The sequence below is a fragment of the Protomyctophum bolini genome, assembly GCF_963924005.1.
Source record: "Protomyctophum bolini genome assembly, chromosome: 18".
NCBI classification, from domain to species: domain Eukaryota; kingdom Metazoa; phylum Chordata; class Actinopteri; order Myctophiformes; family Myctophidae; genus Protomyctophum; species Protomyctophum bolini.
In genome coordinates, this window is record NC_137879.1 from 6,636,903 (window position 1) to 6,661,472 (window position 24,570).

At 42.5% G+C, this 24,570-nt stretch overlaps 1 protein-coding gene across 1 annotated transcript in view; it reads right to left on the reverse strand.

Annotated features, from left to right (window-relative positions):
• opn4b (opsin 4b) overlaps positions 1–24,570 on the reverse strand; it is a 95,070-nt gene that overhangs the window by 7,509 nt on the left and 62,991 nt on the right. Inside the window, 5 exon segments of the mRNA XM_080789214.1 lie at positions 8,679–8,858; positions 9,944–10,124; positions 10,503–10,610; positions 10,961–11,122; positions 18,506–18,677. Coding sequence (XP_080645340.1) covers positions 8,679–8,858; positions 9,944–10,124; positions 10,503–10,610; positions 10,961–11,122; positions 18,506–18,677 — 803 coding nt within the window.

The window sequence follows — 24,570 nt, forward strand, 5'->3', positions numbered from 1 at the left end:
ATCAAGACCGCACGCACGCACAGACGCACGCACACAGACACAGACACAGACACACACACACACACACACACACACACACACACACACACACACACACACACACACACACACACACACACACACACACACACACACACACACACACACACACACACACACACACACACACACACACACACACACACACACACACACACACACACACACACGTAAAACCCCTAGGAATTGATAACATTAAGGGACCCAGCGCGGAATACAGTATGCCTTAATACCTCAGAGACCGTCTATAAAAAGCAGGATAAGCTCAATTCTTCATTTAGGCCATATATAGGGCTCTAGATTGTCAAGTGTACAGTATGGATCCAACATGAGGCCTTTCTTCAAAGCAGGTTCTTTATATTACTGTATCACCCCTCCTGTGATGAAACACTAATTCTTTCCATTTCAGAATCAAAGGATATCTGGGGAAACGTTGTTGGAATGGCCACAGTGCCTGGAGACATGGCATAACCCATTCTGACCTGAGATCAGATTAAAAAAAATGTCTTCTACATCCTGACAGTTTTCTGAAAAAGCTATGTTTCTATGTCAGTGGTTCTTTGATTTTTCAAAAATAGCAGACCTACAAGCTCGTAGCGCGCCTTATGAGCTTGTAGATCTGCTATTTTTCAATAGCTAAAGCATAACATAATGCTAAAACCAAAAGGGGTTCCCGCCCAAAATGGCATAATAATAATAATAATAATAATAATAATAGTCAAGGTTGTTGGTGTGTGGATGGCAGTTTTATGTTCACCTACACATGCACTAACTAACTGCACAGTATATTGGAGATTGGAGTGGTCTTTTGGGTTTGGCTGTGTATAGACCGGTTTGTCCCCGGGGACATTTCAACAGATAAGCCCACAAGTGGAAATGCAATTGATGACCTTTTGTACTGAGGCTGCATTCTTTTCTGGCTGGATCCCTTATATTCCCTATACAGGGAAGCACATAGCTCGTTATTGTCACACAGACAGACAGTAGTCTCTCTGGAGACAGACCGCTGACGCGAGCATCAAAGGAAAACAGGGCGCTGGTTTTTAGGTGTGTGAGAAAATCGATGTGAAAAAGAAAGAAAAAATGTTTCTTTTCTCGCTTATTTGTGTACAGGCCCATGTAGTTCATGCTCGATCAGCTCTTATCTTCTGTTCTGAAAAATCCATTGATTGTATACAGGCCCAGTTCTTTTATGTTTTATTTTTATAATTTTTATCCCACGATTTTGTAACCCATTTTTCACCCCTGTGTCAATTATCTATTGTGATCCTGGGCTCTACACACCCTCCGCCAACCTAGTCCCCATATATGGGTGACATGGGGACTCCCCATGGGGAATCATGCTTCCTTCATGCCCGAGTGTCCAAGTTGCTCCTTTACACTTGACAGGGGGGAGTTTCCCTGGTTGGACGTATAGCGCATGGAAGGAACACGTTATTTCCAACCAGTTCCTTTCCCCTCCATCAGGCGCCCCGGCTGGCCAGGGGGAGGCAGTTTAGAGACCAGGATTACTGCATGTTTTTTGTGAGGGTACCTACCCTAGGATACACGGGGAGAACATGGTGTTATTTTGGGAGTACCTGTAGATGACACCGTTGTGTGTTTTCTCTCTCTTACAATTTATATCCCACGATTTTGTAACCCATTTTTCACCCCTGTGTCAATTATCTAATGTGATCCTGGGCTCTACACACCCTCCGCCAACCTAGTCCCCATATATGTGGGACATGTGGGAGAGCAACGGACTTGAACTCATGCTTCCTTCATGCCTGAGTGTACAAGTTGCTCCTTTACAGGCCCAGTTCTTGCTTGTATGTTTTGTTTTACATGTATGTTTCATAGAATTATGTATTATATCTTTGCATCCACACATTTAATGATGTGGTTGTGTAGATCAGTCATGGTTCCCAAAGTGGAGTCCTTGAGGGAGTTCCAGGGGGTCACCAGCTAAATGATAGTTAGGAACCAAATGGACCCTTATGGGTCTGTAACTCAGAGAGTGTACGGGTCCGTTTGGTTCCATTTGCCACTCTCAGACTTAAAATAACAATGGTTTTACAATATAAATTGTAAAGAATTAGAAAGTAGAAAAAAACGGCAGGTTACAAACCTTTTTTTGTTTTTTTTCTTCTTTGTAATTATTTGTTTGGTCCAAAATATATGTGTGTTGTCATGATTTGTCACGACAAGAGTTGGCTTCGTACGACACTTAAAAGGTCTTTAAATAAATACTTTTTGAAATGTCTATGAGGAAAAATGCATTGGGAATTATTTCCTGGGCCTGGCATCGTCATGAAAGGGGGCGGGACTGCGACTCTCTATAGTCTCTGTGCCTAACGCAAGTTATTGAGTTCAACCTGTGCAATACATTATGGGTTTCTGCATACTTTGCATGTGTGCATTTTTACTACCAGCTAGCCTAAGCCTACCAATTGTATTCACTTTACAGCAGTTTTTACTTGAATGTATTGTTGTGGAAACTGAGTGAGAAAAATTAACTGAGTGTCAGACTTAAAACGTTTTGTACATTATGTCTTGGATGTTTACATCAATCAGTTGATTAGACCTTTACAATAAGCTTTTTAAAGAAATGTACTCTGCTTTCATGCCACATAAGACTGGAAGTAGATTGTGATGAAATCCTATGTATTGAATCGAGAATCATTTGAATCTGGGGAAAAAATGTGAATCGAGTTGATTTTTTTTCTTCGAATCGTGGAACACTTAAAGATTCACAGCCCTACTGTCTGTTTGTTTTGACGATGGGTATACCCAGATTGGACAGACAGTGCAGGCTGACTGCATGTAGAACACGACACAGTGCCATTGTCATGCAATTTGCATGGCAACTGTGAAAATGTACGAAAACCCCCCAGGATTACTGGATTGGACTATCGACTCTGCAATGCGTGTGACGAGATTTGTGGTGTGTGCGTTTGCGTGTGTGTGAGAGAGTGCGTGCGCGCATGATTTGCATACACGTGTTTGGTTTGTGTGTGCGCTCATGTAGTCATGTTTGTGTGAGAACTAAGTAAGTCCTGCCACACAGACCTACATCTGCCGGTCACCTTCCGCTGCCCTGCGAGGGGCTTTATACTCTGTATGTGTGTTTTAGACTTAATGGGAGTTATGCAATAAATAGTGAAGGAATCGTTTTGGTTCGAAGCAGTACGAAGAAGTAATGAGACGTGAGGAGGAGTGAGAAGAGAAGTCATTTGAGAATTTCCTCGTTGTTCACGGAGACATTTGAAAATGTATTCTAAAAATCGTATCCTGGCCTGAAAAATGTTCGTCGATACCTTTTTTTTTCACTGGTGAAAACTAAATAAGAACTTTAGCCGAAGTGATGGCTAAAACTAACAATTTCGTCGACAAACAAAAACTATAGGGAGTATAGTGGAGAAGAGATCCAGTAGAACTAAGACAAGTCATTCCATGTTCGATTCGTGTGCATGTGTCACTCTCCGAAAATCTTTTATTCAAAACACCATTAGTTAAGGCACAACGTTTCGGCCGTGAACGGCCTTCATCTTATTCATGGAGTTTTGAATAAAAAGAAAACACCTTTGGAGCAAACCTGTGTGCGGACTCTCTACTCTTCACTGTTCCATTTAGTGACTGCTACTCATGCTCTGCTTTTAGGGGGAGTTCACTGATGTCAGACAGTCTGTCTTTCACAGATACATCTGTATTGACACAGGAGCACATGAGTCACGCACCGCCAAACCTTATGCAATATCATTGCAATGTGAATGGTTTATCTTGATCGACGTCTCCGACTGAACTATACGTAGCAAAGTCTTTGTATAAAGTCTGTGAGCTTACTGATTCAAGCCAGGCTTTTATGGAAAAATGTGTGTGCGCAATGGCATGCATGCAGAGAGGCCTGTGGTCTTACAAAGCAAAATCACCAGTCCGATACATATTAACCAATTAAGCCCTATTTTAGACTTCGGCTATTCAGTTGTGAGTAGGGATGGGTAGAGAGGGTATGCACGTGACATCATCATCAAACCCGGAAGTTATGCAGGAATGCCTATATACTGAGTGGCAAAAAACTACTTTCTGGCCTTGACAGCCCATACATCCAAACAGTCATCACTATCTGATCGCATTAAACGACATTAAACAATGTTAAACTCACTTTGCCTGTTGCTTTGCCACTCGATGTGCCATTCACTTTAAACATGCGCATACCCTCTATTGTTGGGATTTTTGTGAATCCGGTACAGATTCCGGTTCCTAACGGTTCCCAATTTCGGTTCCCAAATGGTATAAAATATTATTAAAATGTTTAAAAACAGGTCAAATTATTATTTAACAAAAGGTTGTATCCCTATGTATTGCCTTAGTCAATTTAAGACATGTATGAATGAATAGAGTAACATATCCTGCATGTAGATCTGCAATTTTGAAAATGTTTGAGACATTTTGAAAAAGATTTAGTACTTTACTTTGACAAATACTATTATTTTACTCAAGTACATTTTCTACTTGCAACTGTAAAGCGTAGTCTATATATATTTTAGTATTGCTACTTTTTTTACCCTGTAGGCAAAATCACGTTTAATCAGAGCATTGAATGCTCCAGTACACTCGTCTAGTACTGACCTATGACCTCTACCACATACCACAAAGTCTCCAGCCTCAAACCTTATATTGTGACATTTTGGAGGATTAGTTTGCATTTCTGCGCTGATCCCGGCTACTGTGTTGACATAGCGGCGAGTCGACGCGCGTTGTCCGACATAACTAACCCTGACACTAAATATAACCCATAACCTCAGTATTAACCAGCCACATGTTGATTTCGTCGACTAAAACTAAGACTAGAAATGTTCGTTCCTTCTTATATAACAATCCATCTTTAAGTCATGCCCTTGGACGGTAAAATTATGTCATGACCATTTAGTGATTCTGCTACTCATGCTCTGCTTTCAGTTCACTGATCTCAGACAGTCTGTCTTTCACAGATAAATCTGTATTGACACAGAAGCACACGAGTCACGCACCGCCAAACCTTATGCAATATCATTGCAATGAACGGTTTATCTTGAGGGACGTTTTCCGACCGAACCATAGCACACATAACGTCTTTGTAAAATCCTTGAGCTTAACGATTCAAGTCAGGCTGTCAGGTGTGTGTGTGCCAAAAAACATTTGTATGTACGGATATGTCCTCGATTCTCGCCCTTCTTCCTGCTGTCTCCATTTTTCCCCAGAGTCAATTATCTAATGAAATTGTCGACCGACCGCTAGTAGACCGAGTATAGAGCATCGATGGCCGTCAGCTCTCGAGACTATACGCCCTGAGTCTCGCCATCGTACTATTTCACATTCATCTCATACCATTCAATAACACCTTAAACTTAAAGATGGAGTGACTCGTCACCCTAAAACATGATCATCAGCTACTATATGCATTATACTATAGAGGTGTACAGGTGTACAGGTGTACAGGTGTAAATGATGCACCCACCGGTTCATTAAGGATACCTGGTTTTCACCTTAGCACCACCCACCTGAACTTAAGCCTCGTTGTATGATAATGGAGGAGGGGATGATATTATTATTATGTCACTGTATTTTATCGATTGGGCCTTTTGACTCGAAGGCATACAGTACATACAAAACAGGAAAAAGTAAGAAAAATTATAATCACGGCACTCCATCTTTAAGTAGAGGTGTGGTATGTATGTATATATGTATATGTGTGTGTGTGTGTGTGTGTGTGTGTGTGTGTGTGTGTGTGTGTGTGTGTGTGTGTGTGTGTGTGTGTGTGTGTGTGTGTGTGCGTGTGTGTGGTGGTTAAAATGACTTTGTCACGGTGCACATTAATGTCATTTGTAAAGAAACACCATTCATATGGGATGGCGTAATAGTGAACACACACACACACACACACACACACACACACACACACACACACACACACACACACACACACACACACACACACACACACACACACACACACACACACACAGAGGAACAACATGTACACCCTCTGAAGTGGGGTCTATTCTGGTCCGTCTCCCCTGCTGGTGCTCGTCTGAGCTGGCATGTTGTCTGCATTCACAACTAGAGGAAGACGTCACCACTATATTTATATATGTTTTATTGTTTGTTAAAAGTCTAGGGTTGTTTTGTGATCATTTGGTTGGGTTTTCTAGTCAGGGTGGCTCTGGCTCAGGGTTCATCCATCACCATGCTTGGGCTTGTGGTGGACATTCTTTTGTCAAAATTCAATTTTTTGCCGTGGACATACAATAATGAGTGGACAAAATGACCATAACACATAACTTATTTGCATTTGCAGTGGTTGCCCCCACTTTGTGGGAAAAAAATGCAGAGTCTGTTGACGGTTTTAAGAACTATAAGAAAACGTATTTATTTTGTCAGCACTTTATTTTATGATGTATTTTTACTTGACATATTCGCATTTCAATGTTTTACCTTCTATTGTTTTTTTTTGTTTGTTTCATGCCCTTGTTTTAACCCATTCTGAACGGGAACCCGTTTTGGTGTTGGCATCATGTTATGCTTTAGCTATTGAAAAATAGCAGATCTACAAGCTCATAGCGCGCCACCGAGTGGCGCGCTACGAGCTTGTAGGTCTGCTATTTTTGAAAAATCAAAGAACGACTGACATTTTTAGAATCTGATCTCAGGTCAGAATGGGTTCATCAGACCAGTGTGTGTCCAGTGGAAACCTCGTATGAATCTGATCTCAGGTCAGAATGGGTTAACATGATTGTTTTACCTTGTTGACCACTGTACAGAAACGTGCTCTATAAATAAACTTTACTTACTTACTTATTTGCCATGTTTTACTATTTTTAAAAACATTTTTTTAAATAGTTCAACTATAGCCGATCTATACATGAACGTTGTGACCTTGTAGATGGGCCATTTGATTCACCGTTGATTTTACAAAAAACATTCTGCTGAAAACAATTGCAAAATCTATAAACAGACCCTTTAAAGTATTACGACAATAAGTAACGTTAGTTGTTGAGACTGTGAGTGTCCTGGTTTTAGGGTAGCAGTGTGTGAGTTTACTGAGCAGCTTTGGAAATGAAAGCGTTCTTGAATCTTCACACACTTCAAAACAGCCACTAAAATGTATTCCATTATGCAAGTTCATTCCCAAAATGTCCAAACTCTAAATAATTATTGAATGTAGCCTATTTACAAGCTCCGAACGCATCATGACACACTGTGGGCTTATAGGCTATTTCCACTATATCCATCGTTTGCCGAAATACATAGAGCCTAAAATGGTTGCGTTGACGTCTTTGCTTGGACCTCCCGGCCCGATATATTTCAGGTTTTTGGACAATATGAGCCAGCAGGCATGTGCCTGAGGGCCACAGACAGGTCAGGACCCTCCCGGTATGGGGTCACTACATTATAGTGTAAGACCACAGGTGGCCGTGCGTTTTGGAATGAGCCCCGCCTGAGGAATTTAGACTGGCACAATGTTGTATTTATTTTTGGTTGTTTTATTCCTGTCAGTGTTGATTTTGTAGACTAAAAATATGACGAAAACAAAACATGTACTGTATGTGTTTGTCGACTGTACCTTTTTTTCCACCTTTTTATATGATTTATTTTGAATTATTTTAGCTCAATCTTGTAACATTGTTTGGGGCGGAAGCGCTATTCAAATAAACGTTATATGATTATTTAAAATAATACCACGATTAGACGCCAAAGGGGCAAACTTAAAAAAAGAAACAGCTGACACACAAAAAAAAAATGTTTTCACAATAATGTAACACGAACCCATGAAGATGACATACTAAAGAGTCCACATGATAAAGAAGAAGAACAGAACACATAAAGGTTAGGGAAGCATGGGGGCTTTTCCGGAGTAACCTCACATGAGGTAATCCTGTGCTGTGGAATACCATTCATGACAAGTATTCAGTTTAACGGGGCTGTGAGCGGCCTGACCTCGCGGCACGCTGCACGCCGCGGGATTGCTTCTGACAGGAATGACTAAACATTATGCGTCTGTCATTGTCACCTCATGCAGAGTGTGCGTGTGCACGTATAGGGGGGTTATACGTGACTCTGAATCCATTGCAAGCATTAGTTTTGCACGAAAAACACTCCTTGGGATAAAACAAAACACCATAGCCATCATCACAAATGTGATGAGGTCGTCACAAATGTGATGAGGTCCTACTGGTCAGAGCTGGGACTGCAGGCGTGCATTTCGCACGAGGAAACCCCTGTGCAGCTGGATGGGTTTAACATTGAACACTTCCGTGTTTTGGACACCAACATTATTTTATAGTGTCCAAAATGGAAGAAATGCGGAAGTATAGAGCGTTCTTCCGGGTGCTTCAAAACGTCATAGCCAACTTCCATCGAAATGAATAGCCCTAGTATCAGTGTTGTGTTCGTCGACTACCTTTTTCCAGTGCTGAAAATAGCAGATCTACAAGCTCACAAAGTGAAAAAAACTGCCATTACGACGGCATCAAGGCCCGCCAAAACACATTTTGTTCCACTAAATCAACTGTAGATTTAGTCGACTAACATCTTGTGATATTTAGTCGACTAAAACTAGACCATCACTGCCAAAAACAACACATGGGAGACGAGAAGAGCTAGTGGGCTATACTCACTGTGATCTGTGAGAGGCTGTGGGTCGAGGCTCTCTCAAACACGCCGGAGTCGCGACCCCTCAACTTCGACCTCTGGCTGGCGCGCCGCACCTGTTTGGAATCACTTGAGGACTGCCGGCTCGCAGGTCTCCGATGAAACGATGACGATGGGTCCACCTCTATGTCTGAGAGCCCGCCCCCCTGAGACACGCACGCACGCACAACAAACACACACTAATTATGAATGCAATCTTTGCAATTTGTGACCAGATTTGACTGAGAGCCTGCCATCGCAGAAAAGAGGAGAAAACCTTTTTTTTTCTTTAATCCAAAATGAGTTAATAGCACAGGCAGACTCTTCACATACTAGAGCACGTCTGAAATAAGTGTCAGAGCTGAAACTGACATGTAGATATGAAATAAATGCTTAAACATGTAGCCACAGCAGTGAACCTTTCAAGCCTGTTTTCTCCAAAACTGGTGGGTCAAACTGAACAACCAGTATGTCAATTTGAATCTATGAGTCCCTGCTTTCATATAAAAAAACGAAAATTAAAAAAAGAAATCCAGTCCTCGTCCCTCAGTCAAATTTGGCCACATTTGCTTGCCATTTGTAACCAATGTTTAACCCTTTGACTAAAGCGGAAAATAACCAATCTTCAATCTGCGAGCTCACAGTGGGAGTGAGATTTTCTTTCTTTCTAGAAAAAGGTTATCCCACCGTTTTTGTAACCCTTTTTTTTCTCCACCCAGTGTCAGTTGTCTACGGTAATGCTGGGCACTACACTTCCTCTGCCAAGAGGACTGACCTCATGCTTCCTTCAATGCATGAGGAGTCCCATGCCGCTTCTTTTCACCTGACGGGGGGGGGGGGTTCCCTGGTTGGACGTAGCACGTGGAAGGAACACGTTATTCCAATTCCATCAGTCACCCCGGCTGGCTAGGGGAGGCAGTTTAGAAACAACGATTAGCCTACTTTTTGTGAGGGAATACCTACCCTAGGGGACACGGGGACCCAGGACATATAGCTGTGAAGCGGCGCTACCGACTGCGCCACACTGCCCCCGTAGATCTGCTTTTATATAACTCTGTCCCTATAATCTAATCTAATCTAAACCAACACTCTAAATGTTTAATCCTAACCCCAATCAGACTCTTTTACTTATTCCTTAATTCTAATCTTTTTCAACTGCAGCTCTACACGTCGTTCGACGAACCATGATGAATGGGCCAAGAGACAGAAGTGCGTATATAAGCGTGCGACGGGACAGACGGGCCGCACTCACCGATTCGCTGTCGGACTCGGAGGAGAGGCGGGGCATCATGGTGGGCCGGCTGTACTCGGACGATTGGCTGGTGAGCGTGGACCGGCGCGTGGACTGGAAGCTGCTGTTGCTGGCGAAGCGGTTTCGGGGAGGAACACGCAACAGCACGCCCAGACACGGAATGTACCTGCTGATAGCTGACCTGGCAACGCAGGCAGGCAGGCAGGCAGGCAGGCAGGCAGGCAGGCAGGCAGGCAGACATGCAGGCAGGCAGGCAGGCAGGCAGGCAGGCAGGCAGGCAGGCAGACATGCAGGCAGGCAGGCAGGCAGGCAGGCAGGCAGGCAGGCAGGCAGACATGCAGGCAGGCAGGCAGGCAGGCAGGCAGGCAGGCAGGCAGGCAGGCAGGCAGGCAGGCAGGCAGGCAGGCAGACAGACAGACAGACAGACAGACAGACAGACATTTTTATTATAAGCATATTGGTAATCCATCTAATTCATCCATCCATCCAAAAAAATCAATCCAATTATTACCACAAAACATAAGTGTGTGTGTGTGTGTGTGCGTGCGTGCGTTTGTACCTGTATTTGGGGTGTGTTATGGCGTAGATAATGGGGTTGTGAATGGCAGAGGCCTTGGCGATCACAGCGGGAACAGAGTTCATGTACGGATTCAGCAGGTCAGCATATCTGATGGAGAGGGCATGCACGCGCACACACACACACACACACACACACACAGACACACACACACACACACACACACACACACACACACTTTCACTTCTAGTGATTTTTGCCTAGTTTACTAGGCAACTACCTATTATGTAAAATCAAAGAAACTTAAAAGCAAGTTTATTTTTTATGATATTTGTACATTTAAAACCTGTGTATTCTACATTGGTGACTATAGTCTAGCATTCTAGTCAACTAGTACAAGCAAGGTCGACTAGTGGATTTACTATAGTCGACTATTTGAATAGTCGACTAGTTGCTTAACACACACACACACACACACACACACACACACACACACGTACCCTGAGAAGGCGGTGAGGGCCACACAGGAGTAGGGCGCCCAGGAGATGACGTAGAGGAGGATGACGAGCAGAGCGATCTTGGCCATCTTCCACTCGCTCTTCATCTTGTGCATCTTCTTCACGGAGCTCCGGAGGCCCTCGCCGTTCATCTTATCCACCGCCCTGATGCACACACACACACACACACACACACACACACACACACACACACACATGCACACTTTTAATATTAATATCCACAACCACAGCGGAAGGACACACATATTTACAAGGTGCTGTAAATCAATCACTAATCAGCCCCGCGGACCCCCATTTGAAAAGATATGCCAGGGACCCCCATGACCCTCCATGAGAGAAGATTTTTACGGCTCTAGCAGTGATTCTCACCCCGTTTAATTTCAAGGACCCCCAGTTTGAGATGCTTATATTAGGTCTTTAACTCCTGAGATTATACCAAATGCACCCATAAGGGTCCATATTTTGTTTAGCTATAATAGAGTTAAGTTATTGTAAAACATCTGCATTACTTAATATACAATAAGTCTACACAATTAGAAATTGTAGAATAATAATTTGAATACGGTAGTAATCAATACATCATGGAATTGTGGACAAAACCGTATCCAACGATAACAAACTATTCTAAGTTTTGGTTCCGAGAGGCTAAATCTCATCAAATGGTGGTCCGTGATAAATAATGGACCTTGATCAGAATCAGAATCACTTTATTTGTCATTTTCCTATGTACTTGCATACAAAAGAACATGAAATATCGTTTCCCCTCAGTTATTGTCAGTGCAACATAAAACATAGAGCCTATTTAAAAAACACAAACTAAAACAAAACATGGACAAACATTTAAAAAGAGCCCCAGTATGTACGTATGATGACGTGCAATTCATATGGAAAAGTTAAGAGTTACCAACACCACGCACAACCTATAAATAAATAAAGTGGCATGGTGCTGTCCTTAAAAACAAAATGTTACCAGCAGTAACAGTTTTTCTAAAGTGCTGTTGTGCGTCCAAAGTGCATTTTCTTGTCCAGTTCAGTCCAGCGCTTCATTCAGTTTTGCCGGGGGAGGGGGCGCAGTTCGTTTATGAGCCTCACTGCACTTGGGAAAAAACTGTTTTTCATCCTAGTTGTCCTTGCCCTAATACTCCTGTACCTCCTCCCTGAGGGTAGCTGGGAGGGATGATGGGGGTCCCCAATGATGCTGGTGGCTCTTCTGGCACAGCTCTCTTTATAGAGCACCAACAAGGGGGGAACAGACTGAGGCACCAATGATATGAAAAGCGTTGAAAACCAGTGACATAAGAGATACAATACAAGGACACTCATATTCACAAGGTGCTGCAAAGAAGAACCTTGTACAACACAGTCAGCAAATACTGGACAGAATACCCACAAATACCTAGTACCTAATAGGTACCTGATATCTAATATCTAATACCTATACCTATACGGTACCTAATAATACTTATTTTATATATATTTTTTTTTTATCCCACGATTTTGTAACCCATTTTTCACCCCTGTGTCAATCATCTAATACTTAATACTTAATACCTGATATCGTACGTATAAAGCAGCGGCTGGTATTAAATAACTTTTGTCATAAAAGCTTCCTCTAAACTGGAATGAAAGTGCAAGCCACTTTAATTATGGAACCTGGTTGATATGCACGCACGCACATCACGCATGCACACATGCACGCAAAGAGAGGTATATAAAACAGTACAGTATATATATATATATATATATATATATATATATATATATATATATATTAGCATTTCTCAAGCTTTGCTTTCACGTGTTTGATTGTCAAAAATAGCTCTTTAACGATCTACTGCCATGTTGCGTTGGCATTGGAGACTGCGGAGCCACGTTCCATGCATGTGGCATCGTCTGAAACACGATGGCGTGACTGTGTATACGATCTGTGAACATTCTGCCAGCTTCGCTGACACTAGCGCTCGTTGCCATATGCAGGACTCGGATTCAGGGGATGAAAGTGATGTTTATTATTATAGCAAGTTGTGGTTATAGTGGATATATGGTAATATGGACATTGTGAGTCTGAGAGGGACAGCCCTGGGGTAAACACCAGGGGTAAGATTTATACATTTGTGAACAGTAGTAATGAGCTGGATAATATATGGCCGCATATGCTAATTAAGTGAGTATTGCACATGACTATATGGGGGGCTATGAGTTACGATTCTATTGACTGGAACGGCGCTGAGTTGTGGCTCAAGCTTCAACTTCGCAAACGCCGCGGCACGGCACGGCAACTCGCTGCACACTGAAGAATAACTCTTCCCACTTCTCATGGACCCGATAATTCCCTACACTTTGTACCTATATTATTGTCCCAGAGACAACTCTGATTATAAGACGACCACCCATTTTCTCAAGGCTCATTTGTGGAAAAAAAAGAACATTGAATGTCAAATGGTCTAGTCCCCGATTATAATACGACCCCGTTTTTTTTTTAGGATATTTCCATTGAAAAAAAAAAAAAAAAAAAGAGTCTTATATTCAGGCCAATAGGGTACTACCGGTATATACGTATGTGTACTACGTGTTCCCGCTGATGCTAAGGCTCTGTTCTATTTAGTCTACAATGGAAGGAAGAGTTATTCTGCGTGCATACACTGCGTGAAAAGAGGAGTTAACGGGGCAATTATGGACACTGTATTTTGCCCGTAAACCTCAAGTTTAGCGGGCATATACAGTTAATAATATACGATAATATACTGGTGTGATGGTACAATTCGGGACTCGGGAGTTTACCAGAGCTTGTTGGAAAGTTTAAAGGTAGAGTAAGTGATTTCACTTAATTCAAATATCACTTATTTTTTTGTTTTGTTGTGATAATCCTCTCTACTATAGAGTGTGCTGACCATATAAGGAGTTCCTCCCTGTCCCCAGTTAACCCCTGGGGGTCAAAACACCTTAGTTTTGTTTTTGACTCTCTATCCTGATTGGACGAAGGCTTCGGTCCCACAGCCAAAAACGAAACCTAAGGTTTTTTGAGTGAAATCACTTACTCTACCTTTAACGGGAGTTTCCTGTAATATACACATCCGTATTCCATGCTTTTTTGCGCAGTGCGACATGTTCCCGTATGTAGCAGGCAGCGATGTAGACCTTTGAAGTGTGTTAAGTCGAAAAGTCGAGGCTTTTCCACCAGTCGTTCAGCGTGCACGTCGTCTCCTAGGTGAGTTTCTCAGTGATGTGCTATTCCCTGTGAATCTGAACCGCTTGACCCTCCTGACTCCTCCACCCACTGCAGCTCCATAAGTCAGAGGATGGATGGGTGACTCGTGAGTCAGCCGAGAGGGAGGGAGGGGCCAGCCGAGAGGGCAGTGAGTTCACATGGTATGTAGATGTACATATAGCATGGTGCTGTACGACGTGCGATCTGTGCCTCTCTTTACTTTTGTTTTAGCGATAATTTATACTGTATAGCCAATTAACCCATTCTGACCTGAGATCAGATTCATACGAAGGTTTCCACTGGACACACACTGGTCTGATCAACCCATTCTGACCTGAGATCAGATTCTAAAAAAATGTCAGTCGTTCTTCGATTTTTCCAAAAAATAGCAGACCTACAAGCTCGTAGCGCGCCGCTCGTAGCGCGCCACTCGGTGGCGCGCTACGAGCTTGTAGATCTGCTATTTTTCAATGGCTAAAGCATAACGTGATGCTAACACCAAAATGGGTTCCCGGTCAGAATGGGTTAAGGATATAAAGTATACCTATATGCCTTTCTTTTTTCATTTTTTCCTACATACAAATACAAGCGATACAGCACAAATGCAAAACAATTCACACCCGACATAACATTTAACACCCGACCTATAGACAAGGATGGTACAATTATAACTTTGACTTGACACGACACACTCAACACTCCCTTCATCCCTCATGGGTCTTTATAGTCCCTGTTCACTTCACCACCATACAGACATTATCATAAAATAAAGGTATAGTGAAGTTAAATCCGTCGAAGAAAGAGAAGAGAGAAAAGGCATTGTTATAATCATGATCGCCCATGTCTGTGTACTTGAACGTGAGGCACAGTGTACTTCTTGATATGTATTGTGTACTGCCTGAACTGTAGCATACTTTATAGTTAGGCTACGAGAGACATCTCGTTGACAACAAGATATCAGACATAAGAACGTGCCTCTCGTAGCGCATTCTCCCTTTTCCTCTCCTCTGCCTCTCTTTCTGTAGCAATCACAATCCGCTCTTCAAATTGGTCTCATCAACGTTGAGAGCCAGGTTGTTAATTTCTTCCCCCCCCCCATCTTCCTTTCCTATTTTAAGGGTCAGAGGGTTTTTAACAACCCGTCCCGTCATGGTTCAGACAGAAGGTCCAGGATCCGTGCTGCTGCTGCTGCACAGGCATGGTGTTAAGCCCTGGTTTATCCTGGGCTCACTGTTTAGTGTGTTGTGTTGAACACTGAGCTGATGGGGTCTATAGTGAACAGCATGCTCACATTGCAGTTCTACTCTCCAGGTGGGAGAGAGAGAGAGGGCGGTGTGTGATGTATCATCTACTACTTACTACAGGGGTCGGCAACCTCCTTGACTTTAAGTGCCGTGTTTTTATTTTCTTGATAGTTGGTGTGCCATGTCAACATCATGATGAATTGTGACACCGCCATTCCAACAGATGTTGATTGTCCATAAATATAACATTTATTTTTTCTTCCTGACTATTTTCTTCCTCATCAGGACATTGTAATTGATCATTATTAATTGCATAAGTGTCCGAGAGAGGATTCTTCTTTTTAAAATATCATTAAATTAAGCTCTCTCAAATGCATGCAAATCCTGCACAATTCTATACATTCATTCAAACTGAACTGTGACTGCAGGGGACGGAGTCTGGGAGATAGGTGGGTTATTAATAATAGGGTTATTAATAATAACCCACCTATATCTCCCAGACTCCGTCCCCTGCAGTCACAATTCAGTTTGAATGAATGTATAGAATTGTGCAGGATTTGCATGCATTTGAGAGAGCTTAATTGAATGATTGAAAATCCTCTCTCGCACACAATGATGCAAGTGTGCCTGTGGTTACCCGTCACTGTGCCTGTGGTTTCCTACCCCTGATCTAATACGGATCTGCTTGTACTGCACATTCCCCAGTGACTCTGAACTGAAAGAGATATCATATTTCACTTTAAAAATATATATATATTTGATATCGTTGCTGTCGTGGAAGGAAACCTCATAACTAAAAAAATTAGGTTTTTGCATAAATATAAGTGCTATTGAACACCCTTTACGTCTGTGTGTTGTTTTACGGAAATATTGAACCAATGGAAAGTAGTAAAAAGTGCTTTGGACAAAACCTCTTAACTCCATTGGACCCTCAAACTGTCTGCTAAAGCAACTAACTCCACCACCTTTCCCCCTCCTCTCGTGGAAGTACTTGACAATTATATAAAGTTACAACACCAACTTTGATGAGGCTGTATTGCTTTGTTTTAAAAATATATAAGGTTTTCTGAAAAAGTTATATTTTGGAGTTTCCTCCTGTGACAGCAGAGATATTCATCTTAGCTGTCCAGCCCCGCCCCCTTCCTATACAAACGCATTGTAACTCAAGTACAATTTTGAGGTATTTGTACTGTCCGCAACTTCCAGTACTTTTACTTCTACTCCACTACATCTCAGAGGCAAACATTGCACTTTTACTCTCCACTACATTTATTTGAAAACTTTAGTTACTAGTTACGTATGTCTCTAAATGTTTTGATGAATTGAACAATGTGGACCCTGTTGTAAACAAGTGTAATGCTTAATTGGGTCGTCCACTCACAGTTAACAGTCTTTGTATTGAGTTTGTGCTTGAAATGTACTGTAATTCTACAAACTGTTAATAAATATTTCAATCAATCAATCAAAAACTTACACACAGTACAGTAACCACTTCAGGTACGTGCGTGGAGGGGGAGGGGGAGCAGGAGACAGTGTCAGGATCATGGCCGAGTGAGACATCAGTGCAGACAGACAATCAATACACACCCGGCGCTAACACCTCATAAATCAACAGCACATCAATAGAGACATGCACACACGCACACGCACGCGCGCACACACGCACACACGCACACACACACACACACACGCACACACACACACACACACACACACACACACAGAGACAGAGACATTTACTTGGTCGCAAGCCCTGCCTCAGCAAGAGGCCTGTTCCACTAAGGCATTATCTCAGGGTGCCACAAGGTTAGCTTTATTGTCCCTTGCGGGAAATTGGTTTCCACTTAATGTCTTATCTACCGGGTAGACTTAGAAATAAAACTAGTATTGAGCAATCATTTCAAGTGGCTCTTATATGTTGAGGAGGAAGAGGAAGTCCGTTTTGGTTGTACAGCCCTTATATATTAACCCATTCTGACCTGAGATCAGATTCATACGAGGTTTCCACTTAACACACACTGGTCTGATTAACCCGTTCTGACCTGAGATCAGATTCTAAAAATGTCAGTCGTTCTTTGATTTTTCAAAAAAATAGCAGACCTACAAGCTCGTAGCGCGCCACTCGGTGGCGCGCTATGAGCTTGTAGATCTGCTATTTTTCAATAGCTAAAGCATAACATGATGCCAACACCAAAATGGCTTCCCGTTCAGAATGGGTTAATAAGGCCTTCCCCCAAACCCACTGATTTTATTCCCTGACCAATAACTGTTGTATTTTTTTAATGTTTCTTGATGCTAAACTGTGTGCTTTAAATCGTGTAATGTTCTTTTTTTCTGCTTTTTTACCCATTGTTTCATATTTTTTGCCTAATGCCTATACTGTAGCACTTTACATTCCGAGGCATTATAAATAAAATCCATTATTATTATTATTATTATTAGAATGCACTCTGTTCCTATACCCGGAAGGAGGAGTGAAATCATCTTTGAGCAACTTAATGCAAGTGGATGGGAGGAGAAATCCCGTGCCATCTCTATTAATATATATATATACTCTAAGGTACAGCCAAGCTGCCATGTGACAAGTTGATGCCCGCGAGCGCTATAGTCTAACCAAGTAGTGAACTGCAATTTACAATTCAGTAGATGCTCTTAACCCATTCTGAACGGGAACCCGTTTTGGTGTTAGCATCATGTTATGCTTTAGCTATTGAAAAATAGCAGATCTACAAGCTCATAGCGCGCCACCGAGTGGCGCGCTACGAGCTTGTAGGTCTGCTATTTATGAAAAATCGAAGAGCGACTGACATTTTTAGAATCTGATCTCGGGTCAGAATGGGTTAATCAGACCAGCGTGTGTCCAGTGGAAACCTCGTATGAATCTGATCTCAGGTCAGAATGGGTTAATTCACGGCTACAAGTGCTACGGGCTAAAGTGGAGTCTGAAGACGTGAAGCTCAGCTTGTAGATCACATACACAGCGTGCAGCGTGTGTGTCTGTGTGTGCCATGCGTGTGTGTGTGTGTGTGTGTGTGTGTGTGTGTGTGTGTGTGTGTGCGTGCCGTGCCTCCTCACCGGGTGGTGCAGCGGATGGCTCTGAAGATGTTGCAGTAGCAGAAGATGATGATCCCCAGAGGGATGAAGAAGACGAAGGTGAAGAGCAGCATGGTGTAGGAGCGCACGGCCGGCGTGAACGTCACGTAGTCCCAGGAGCACGACGTCAGCAGGCCCTCCGGCACGTACGCACCTGCACGGGGGCACAGCCAAGCAGAACGACGTGCTTTAACCCATTTTGGACTGAGGTCGATTAAAAAAAAGAAAAAGAAAAGGCTTCAAAATCTAAACATTTTTCAGAAAAACCCCATGTTTCTATGTCAGCGGTGCTCAACCTTTTTCATGTCAAGGACCCCCAGAATTATCTCTATTGGGCCACGGACCCCCAATCTCAAAATATGGTGTTCCAGGGACCCCTATAGAAGCAAAGATTTTAGTTAAAGATGTTCGCTCTGAAATATATATTCAAAGATTTGCGCCACATTTTCACGACTTTTCAAAAATAATGTGGCGCACTATGAGCTTGTAGATCTGCTATTTTTCAATAGCTAAAGTAGAACAGGATGCTTAAAACACCAAAAGGTGTTCCCGCCCAGAATGGCTTAATAGCATGTTAACCATCCATGTCGTAATGGGTCAAAAGGTCCTGCAACATTCTCGCTAACACGACTAACGCGAACGATGACAGATGACAGATGTTTGTAACTGTGATTTGTTGCTGTACGCTGATGATTCTGCACTGCTAATGTCCCACAAGGATCAAACCACATTAGAAAGCTCCCTGAGTGAGGAAGTAGCCAATGTTAGTTCCTGGCTTATAGATAATAAGTTATCTTTACACTCAGGGAAGACAGAATCAATTCAGTTTGGCTCGAAAATCTAATTAGAAAGAAGCACAGACTTCAAGATCAAAATAAATTCGGAATACATAGCAGCAAAATCATCAGTGAAATACCTGGGTTGTATTTTGGAGGGTAACTTAGACGGCTGAAGTATGGCCAGCAAGGTGCTAAACAAGGTCTCCGGACTGACTATGTGTCTAGCTCGAACAGCAAGATACATGGATAGGGAGACAAAATGTGTGGTGGCCAACTCTCTTATCCTGTGCCACTTTGATTTTGTGTGTACAAACTGTACATCGTGGTTTGAGGGCTTGATTAAGTCTTTTAAAATAAAGCTACAGTCAGCTCAAAATAGACTGATTAGGGTTATACTAGGGATGGAACCCAGAACCCATATAGGAAGGAACCAGTTCAGAGAGCTGAACTGGCTCCCAGTAGAATGAAAGGTTACAATGGCTAGACTAAACATGGTCCATAAAATTAAATACGGAGAGGTCCCAGCAGTTTTAAGAACATGTTTCAGGCAGGTAAACGAGGTACACAACCATTTCACCAGAGCCAGTATTGCAGATGTGGTGCTCCCTGCTTTTAAAAGTAAAGTTGGCAAAGGCTCATTCATTTATATAGGAGCCACACAGTGGAATACCCTGGAATCCAGTGTTAAACTGACCTCCAATTTGAGGACATTTAAACAGAAGACTAAACAATGGCTACTGGAAAAGGTTCCCCTATAAAGGGTCATTATTATTCTCCCATTGCGTGCACCCGTATCTGTACGCCTGAAATCCGCCCAGTGAGAAAGGTTCCGTGGTGCAGAAACGATTTTCAGCATGCGTGTGTAAAGTGTAAAAAAAAATAAGTGTATTTTACTTATATCTTGTCCACTAAAGTCTCTTCCTAACATTTTAGTCTAGTTTTTATTTGTTGATGACATTGTCAATATATTTAATACTTTAGTTTTAGTCATCATAGATTATGGTTTTTATTTAGTTTCCATTTAGGTTCCGTCAGTGAAAAAAGCTATAGTCGACGAAAACATTTCGTCATAGTTTAAATCGACAAAATATCAACACTGCAGCCAGGTTGCCAGGTTGGCAGTAACACTGCAGCCAGGTTGGCAGTAACACTGCAGCCAGGTTGCCAGGTTGGCAGTAATTCGCAGTGCTTCCACGTCCAGAGTGAACCTGCTGTATAGTGTCAGCAGGAGGTTGCAGCTGTAGTACTTGATCACACGAAAACAAGCCCGACAACTGCATGAGAATGTGTCACTTTTGTTGTACGGCGTGTTGTAAGGATCAAAGTAAAGTATGCTGTACTGATTAAACTATACATGTGGAAAGATCAAAGGGGCTTTTTTTATTGGCTGCAGGTGGAATTCCACCCACTGAAGTTTAGCCCCTTTGGTCTAATAAGAAGTCAGTGACCTATCGTATGTGTAGGTGTGAACATGCACGCATGCACACACGCACGCATGCACGCACGCACGCACACACGCACGCAATGCACAAACACACAGATTACATCATGTGTAGTGTCAGTAATGATACAGGTGACAGCACACGGCAAGCAGACTTTCTGGTATGTGTCTTCTGTCTTGTCCGTGTTACTTGAATGGCAGCCCCAATGTATTTCCAATGGAAGTCACATGGTTTGACCAAACATTTTTTGTTTGATGGGGGGGGGCAGAACACAGCCATTAAACAAAAATGTTTGGTCAAACCATGTGACTTCCATTGGAAATGCATTGGGGCGATGGGCCATGGAACACAGGCAGAGCACAGCACAGTTGTTCTTTATGTGTGTATACAGTATGAAGCCTGAGGGTTCCCTTGATTAACACTCAGACAAACACTCTCTCCCTTCTGGTGGAGACGTGGAAGGAAGCCACAGTTCATCAGTCTACCTTCTGACAGAAGATACTGGCTGCCCTGTGAATGAACTTCAGCCCCCACAACACTGCAATTAAGAAAACATGTGAACCGGAGAGTTACAAGTCTTGTGGGAACTTTTGGGGGGCGGAAATTGTCCGTATCTACAATCTCACAGCAGTGTGGCGTGACATGTTGTCCATGGGCTATTTTCGGTGAATATATTTTGGTGTAGTAAGTAGACGGTGGTGGTGGGCGGATTCAAATAATATAGACTCTCGGTTTTCTCAAGCCTGACAGCTCTTCGCAACTGTTCCCTCATACAAATTGCGAACGGAAGCTGGCACCTCTTTGTCATTTCCGTTCATGAAACTATCCTAGATATTGAAATTGCCTATAATGCAGGGGTCCTAAACAGGTAGGTGGCGAGTCCAGAGGGAGAGAAGCCCCCGCCCTACTACTACAAGTAGCAATGTTAGCCAGCATCATGCCGCAATGCACCCGCACGGACGGGGGGCATTCTCACCTTCTACCACAGCCACAGAACCCAATTCCAGCAGCCACCTTGCTGCCAGTCTATAGTGGACTATTCATTTGACTTTCAACCCACTGGCCCGCAAAGTTCGACTTCGGTTGTCGCCACAAACAACCCTGTGACTAAAACTAATCCGCTGCTGGTTACGACTGATGTGTGAATTACACAGCACGTTGAGATTTGGTTCAAATGTAAAGTGCGTTATAAATAAAATGTATTATTATTATTATTATTATGTGTGAATTACATGGCTGGTTAAGACTGAGGTTGGAGTTCAGGTGGTTGCACACTGGGCGCATTTTCCGGATTTTTAGCAGCATCTTTCCGCCAGTTTTACGAAAAAACGCGTCCAGTGTGCAAGTTAACCACCTTTAGGGTTAGATGTACTTGACGTGCAGTCAATATGAACACATATACCCCACTGACAACCAATCAGAGCGCTCCCTACACCACCGACAACCAAACCAATGAGAGCGCTCCCTACCCCACTGACAACCAAACCAATGAGAGCGCTCCCTACCCCACTGACAACCAAACCAATGAGAGCGCTCCCTACCCCACTGACAACCAACCACAAGCCATTTTTTTCCACGTCCGACCAAAGTTTTGTGTAAACCGCAATATCCCTATTTTGAGTATCAGTATCACTGATGAATATCACTGATGAAAACTAAATAAAAACTAAGCTATGATTTATAAAACTAAGACTAAATTATAATAACCAATGTATTTGTTTTTTAACATATAAAAATAAATAGACTACAATGTTAGGGATGGACTATAGTGGAGAGGAGATACAAAAGAATTTAAAGACAAGTCATTTTATGATTGGTTGTTCTATGAAAAGTTCCAAAAGCTCACAACACGACACGTTGTGAGCTTGTAGATCGGCTATTCTTGGCGATCAACCAAGTGTGAAATCAGGCATTACGACGCCATTAACCCATTCTGACCTGAGATCAGATTCATACGAGGTTTTCACTGGACACACACTGGTCTGATTAACCCATTCTGACCTGAGATCAGATTCTAAAAATGTCAGTCGTTCTTCGATTTTTTTCAAAAATAGCAGACCTACAAGCTCGTAGCGCGCCACTCGGTGGCGCGCTATGAGCTTGTAGATCTGCTATTTTTCAATAGCTAAAGCATAACATGATGCTAACACCAAAATGGGTTCCCGTTCAGAATGGGTTAAGGCCAGGCTGCCAAAGTACATTTTCGTTCGACAAAATCAACTGTATAGATTTAGTCGACAAAAATCTGTACAATATACATGAATCAACTAAAATTAGACTAAAACGTTTCACATGACTAAAACTAAATTAAAATGTATTCAAATATGACTAAACAAATTGTTAGTTGTATAAGCATTTGCAAAATAACGTGCGAGCAGCAAACTGAACCCAGGAGGACTCTGTAAGTAAGCAGTGGCGTGCACAGATAAGACACTAAGGGGTGCTAGAGCACCTGCCCCTCTGCATGTCTGTGCACGCCACTGTAAGCAAGTAATTCATACACAGTGTTTAAGAGGTTAATACAGGAAATATACAGCACAGGGCGTGGTGTAACTATACAACCCAAACGGCCACGATGTCGGCCAACAGGAAACGCCAGCATTATCACTCATATTAAATTTGCACACAATGCATTTAAAGATGTGAAGATAAACATGCGTCTATTTGGTTGGTTCACGTTTCGACACAAGGTGTTATTTTTCCTTCCCTCTTATCTAAGTGTAAACAGGCGCCCCTCCAAGGCTAACTTTATGGACCTTGTGGTGTTAAAAACCTCTCCACACCTCAACCCGAGGAAGATCAATATTCAGACACTTAGGGCTCCATTTTCGTCACCGCTAAAACCCTTGGGCCTTATCCCTAAACTTCTTTGCCTCTTTTTACTATTTTTAATTTTCTTTTATATAGTTCAACTAGCCAATCTAAATTGACACGTTGTGAGCTTGTAGACTGGCCATTTTAACTATTCAAAAATGTCTTGCAAAATAGTAAAAAAAAAAGGCAAAGAAGTGTAGTGATAAGGGCTTTAGCGGTGACGAAAATGTAGCCCATAGTCTGTATCGCCTTCCTCGGTGTTAAACCTTGTATACACTGCTTTAGATCAGTGATGGTGGATGAAGTACTCACGTGTTTTACTTAAGTAAAAGTATCAATACTGCAATGCTCTGTCAAAGTCCTGTATTTAAAATGTACCCGCGTAAAAAGTACACAATTATAGACCAATATAAATACCCAAATTGTGCAGAATGTCCCAGTTAGTTCACACGGTCAAAATGTTTATAGAATCTTTAGAAAATGCTCACGAGCTGCTCACACATTGTGAACTTGTACAGTATAGATCTTGCCAATCTTCAAATGGCCAGAATGTATACTAACACAGCATTAGGTGGTCTGTGACTGTTTTGTAATAATGAACAACATCTACAAAGTAACTATACAGTTTTGTGGAGCAAAAGGACACTATTTTCCTCTGAGATGTATAGTGGGTTTTAAGAGTAAAAGTATTGCCAATTTGTGTAAACTAGAGCGTTGTGATGCCAGAACAGGCCAGATGGCACAGCGGGGTACAGTAGCTATATTCACCAGATTCTCTCATTTCAGCACAGATTGTGTTTGCCCGGATTGATCTATTACCTTTGGAGCAGACGCCAAAGTATGTGCAGCTTTGATCGACGAAAGTCCGGCGGAAAATAGTCCCATGGTTTGTTGTTGAAGAGATAAACATGGCGCCCACTACAATGTGAAACGAACACAGCCTGCACAGCATGTTGTACTAGTCCAAACAAAACCGCCCGTTCACTTGAATTGCGTTCCGTGGAACGTGGTC